This window comes from Argopecten irradians, chromosome 13, assembly GCF_041381155.1.
Source record: "Argopecten irradians isolate NY chromosome 13, Ai_NY, whole genome shotgun sequence".
In the NCBI taxonomy this organism is placed as follows: Eukaryota; Metazoa; Mollusca; class Bivalvia; order Pectinida; family Pectinidae; genus Argopecten; species Argopecten irradians.
Genome location: NC_091146.1, coordinates 20,740,356 through 20,745,617, shown reverse-complemented (window position 1 = coordinate 20,745,617; position 5,262 = coordinate 20,740,356). Strand labels below are relative to the sequence as shown.

Here is a 5,262-nt window from a genome sequence, read left to right as displayed (position 1 = left end):
TACATTGCATATAATCATTTTGCACTGACAACCAGAGTCTAATACACAACATGATGTATTCGATGTTTACATCCCTTGATTTCGGTACGTGACCCGGGGTGACCTGCTGAACGATAATCTATTAATATGACAATACACCTGTATGTTTATTAGATAACGACATGTTTACGTCTGTCGGTAATATAAGACAGCACTGCGGGTAGACCGTGACAATGCTCGTTGGTGGACGAAGTCAGACGCTTGTTTGTATTCCTTATTGGCCACAGGCATTTTTATTCTGTGAGAATACATTTTATGGATGCAGTAAGAGAATGAAGTAACTTTTACGGCATACATACATAATTCGAGTATTTAACAAGAAAGAAACAACGATTGCACTGGAATATAAGACTTATGTGAAGGACGATTGTGAAGATATCGTTGGTATACACACGCCTGTATACAATAGTTACCGATCAGTATACTTGTGCTATTCTAGAACGGTTCAGGTAATGGAATTTAACAGACGGAAATTAACGTCATTCACTGTTTATACATGCCATCGCTAAATATATAGATTGAGTGACAAAACAAAATTTCTACCACAATAGGCGGTGTTATTCAACTCTCAGGACATTACATAAACACTGCAGCTGTTGATTAACAATTTGTTTATAACACACGTGGTATAAACTCTGTATGCATTCTGATTGGCTGACACGGTGAACTTTGACAGAACTACTTATTTCTCAGTGTCAGTCATCATTGTCAACGTCATCAATAAGCAAATGACGTCATTCTACGTTGTGATCGCCGCTTGACGTCCAAAACTGCTGTTGGAAAGCTTATTCGTCATGGTCGTTATATCACAATACGTGACGTTTTCATATATGTAAGTACTAATAATACATCTTCACGGACATGAATTGTACTGATGGGTTTTGTAGATTTAACGTGTAAGAAACGAACCTGATCTTGATGGTAATGGCTTGATGATTATCTGGCGGGAAACAGGCGATGCCGTGTGGTGCGAATGCTTTTACATGTATATATGTAGTTCGACATTGAGGTTTATTTTCTGGAAACAACTATGAAATTTGAACTCAGTAAGACATGAAATGAGTATTATTTAACCCTAAAGATGTTCCCAATTAGAAGAATTTGATGTCGATGGAATCTTTATAAAACGATGACTTTTGAATACTAATTAGTGTCAGATAAAAATATTACTACACCTTATTTACATATTTCGGTAAATACACATTACCGTATCCACGCCTTATTCCCGCCGTATTTCTATCGGCTAAAATCGAATACGATTGTGGTAGAAACAGGTCACACTACTCATGGATGTTAAATATTGAATTCATTCCGCACTCGTTACTTATTTTTTTTTTTAAGTTACAACGGACATTCGTTAAAGCATTGTGTAACCTCTCTCTATTGTACTGTGAATTATACTGATTGTAGTTTTTATAAACAATGTGGATTACTACTGGATTCTTATGACAAGGATTAACTCAGCTGATTGTGCACCACACCAATTCTAATTAACTCAGTGATGTTATAACACAAAATCAAAATGGCTACAGCCAAAATACCTGTCCGTGTAAAAGGACATACTACATGTGGACACCACAAAGGGAAACAATTAGACTTTTATTGTGAGAAATGTAAGGAACCAGTATGTCCAAAGTGCGTAACGTCTCTGCACAAAGGACATTTGTTTTGTGATCTCGGTGAAATCACACCACAGAAAAAAAAGAAGATCAGAAACTTAATTGATGAAACGGAACAAAATGTGCTTCAGGACATTGGGAATTACATCGAATCTACCAATACACTTCTTACAGAAAACGACAGAACATTTGAAAAACTCTCAAAAGATTTGAAAGCGCAAACTGAAAAAATGAAACAAGACCTCGACAAACTTACAGCGGAGACACTCTCAATTTATCAGGACATGAAAGATGACAATATCAAACTCATACACAAATACAAACAGGACCTTGAGTTGTACGACAAACAACTGAAACATAAAATGCAGGATTGTAAGAAAGTGTTACAACAAGGCTCCCCTTTAGAGATATATGATATCAAATGTGAAAACGATCCTCTGATACATCTCCCTGTAAAACCTATGTTTGGTACTGTCAGCTTCACTCCAAACAAGCATCCCCGTTACTATTTAGAACTAGCCCTCGGTACATGTCAGTTTGTCAACTCAGGACAAACGCCAGCATTGAGCATTAATGATTTATCATTCTCTTCATCACACGGACAACCCTCTACACAACAGACGTCAGGTGGTACGATGAAGAAAGAAGTGACCAGGACCAAACTGCTGACAGAGCCCAGGGTGGTAGAGGAGTGGGAGTCTCAATGTGATATTGCTTGTATATGTCCCACCAATGATGGCCAGGCCTGGACCTGTAGTAAGAACAGCAAACAACTAAAACTCATGGATGATGAGGGTATAGTAATGGAGGTCCAACACATGACTTTGATCAATGACATCAGTCTATCGCCTGTAACACATAGACTGTGGGCCTGTGATAGAGACAAAAGCATCCTGGAGCTGGTATCAGGAAAAGTATCAGTAAGATTCAGAACAAACGATGAACCTGAATGTATTTGTGTTACATCAGACAACCCATATCATTATAGGCTTGTCTAAACACATCACCAAATATACCACACAAGGTCAGATTGTGGTAACTACAGAGGCTGCAGGGACTGCGATACCATTAGTGTGTTCACCATGGAAGATCACAGAGTGTCCTATCACTAACAATGTCGCAGTGATTGATGATTATAATATTTATGATGGTGGTGATGTAAACGCACATGTTGTCGTCATGGATACAGACTTTCAGGAACTGTTTATGTATAGATGTGATATTCCCATATCTAAACAAACGGCACACACAGGATATCAACCGTTTGACCCCAGTGATATAGTGTATGATAGTCAGGGTAACATCATCATAGCAGACTGTGAGAGGATCCTCATCCTAAGTGGTCATGGTGAGGTGCTGATGACCAGACACGGACACACGGTGTATGCTGTAGGTGTGGGTAGACAGGATGACCTTTGGACTGTTAACCGTAATGGCAATGTTACTCTCCTACAATATTACGAGCAACCATGGAAAACTGCAGAACCTATGAAGTAAACATTACAACAACAATTTGTAAACATCATCACTACGTGTGTTTCTACCGTGGGTAGTGTGGAGACTGTGGTGAAATGGGACTATAGACATCAGATGATAATTTACAACTCCTACAATACTACAGGGAAAAAACAAATGACGTAGTGCACTTCATGGCAACAGTACAGTACGCTATTTACAACAAAAAGTGTGTGCCTTTGCATAGTGTGATGAATGTGATAAAAATCAAGACTCTTTACATAGACAGAGAGGTATGGATACTTTATTAGAGTGTTTGAAGGAGAAATATCGGACTGACAATAAATTTCCATCAACTCGTGGTGTTCGTGAAATGGTCAGTGTCTATGTAAGTGTTTGTCAATATCAATGATAAACTCCTGTAATACAGCAGTAAAGCATGGAAATCATGATTTTAACTTCTACAGTGACTATCATTAACTGTTTAGTGAACATTTATGAACCTCTATATAAGCATACACTGTAGTCAAGTGGTCATAATTATAAGGTAGTATTTTCCATTCCCTTTCAATGTTCCTATAAGATGTGTGCAACATGTCAATAACGAACTATGCTTATAACGAAGATATTTCATTGGTCTCTAGAGGTTCTTTGTAATCGTGTTTTACTAAAATTTCGGTGTGATTATTGGATTTCTGTACAAATGAGTTAATTCATGACGTTGTTATTTTCGCTTATTTCCCTTTCAATATGTCTCAGCGATTATATCTACCCTCTTATATATCAGGACGTATAATATACAATCATGACCCTCTGAAGAGGGATACATTTAGATTTGTCTCCTTGGAAAGATACATTTTCTCGAGGGCAAAGGTCGAGAGAAAATAACTCTTTCCAGGAGACAATTCTAGATGTATCCCGACATATAGGTACATAGTTATTTTATTATACAGAACAAAACTAAAAGAAATCCATAAATTTCTTACATCAACCAGCTCTTTCCACGTCATAGATTTAGATAGCTTGCCTTAATATTTGCCTTTATAATGACAGATGCTCAAACAATCATTCAATGTCTATAGCTGGTAAAAAAGTCGATCGCTGTCGGTATATGGTTAATATATCGATTAATGCCGGTAGGTGGTCAATAGATCGATTACTGTAGAGAAGGTTTTACTGCATGTAGACTGTCACATGATCGATTGCTGTCGGTAGGTTTTCAGTAGATTAATCACTGTAGGTAGGCAGACGATATATCATTCACTATATGCAGGCAGTCAATATATCGATCACTGTATGTAGGTGGTCAGTAGATCGATCACTGTATGTAGGTGGTCAGTAGATCGATCACTGTATGTAGGTGGTAAGTAGATCGATCACTGTATGTTTGTTTGTTTGATCAATTAACGTCCTATTAACAGCTATGGTCATGTAAGGACGGCCTCCCATGTATGCGGTGTGCTGCGTGTTTTGGGAGACTGCGGTAAATTCATGTTGTGTCTTCTTGTATAGTGGAACTGTTGCCCTTTTTATAGTGCTATATCACTGAAGCATGCCGCCGAAGACACCAAGCAACACACCCCACCCGGTCACATTATACTGACAACGGGCGAACCAGTCGTCCCACTCCCTGTATGCTGAGCGCTAAGCAGGAGCAGAAACTACCACTTTTATAGACTTTGGTGTGTCTCGGCCAGGGGACAGAACCCAGAGCCTTCCTCACATGGGCGAACGCTCAACTCAAGGCCAAAAGTGAGGCGGTGCCAAGGGAGGCATTAGGAAAGATAAAGTCAGTTAGGAAGAAGAGAAAAGATAAGATCCTAAATTTAGTCGCCTTTTACGATCATGCAATAGGGGCAGCAGGTACAATTCTAACGCCCTACCTGCAGGGCAGTCACTGTATGTAAGTGGTCAGTAGATCGATTCCTTTACGATGGCGGCCAGAATGCTGGATTTAAAATATCGGAGACTAGTTATTTGTCATCCATCTTACACGGCTGTAGTCGACTGAAACTTATTGTCATGTTTGTTTATGTTAATAATGACCAAACAACAATAAAAATGCATTTTTTGTTTTTTCGGTATTACTCGTCTCGAAGTTTTCATTATTGCAAGTCTCGCAAAAATAATAAAAAAAAATCGATGCATA

At 38.6% G+C, this 5,262-nt stretch overlaps 1 protein-coding gene across 1 annotated transcript; it reads left to right on the top strand.

Annotated features, from left to right (window-relative positions):
• The first annotated feature begins 166 nt into the window (after positions 1-166).
• Positions 167-2,779, top strand: LOC138305898 (E3 ubiquitin-protein ligase TRIM71-like). Its single transcript, XM_069246173.1, has one exon. The coding sequence runs from the start codon at positions 1,562-1,564 to the stop codon at positions 2,654-2,656; it is 1,095 nt and encodes a 364-aa protein (XP_069102274.1). The 5' UTR covers positions 167-1,561; the 3' UTR covers positions 2,657-2,779.
• Positions 2,780-5,262: the final 2,483 nt, after the last annotated feature.

Excerpts from the sequence above, each read along its gene's own strand:
- LOC138305898 (XM_069246173.1), top strand. The coding sequence starts at position 1,562 with ATGGCTACAGCCAAAATACCTGTCCGTGTAAAAGGACATACTACATGT.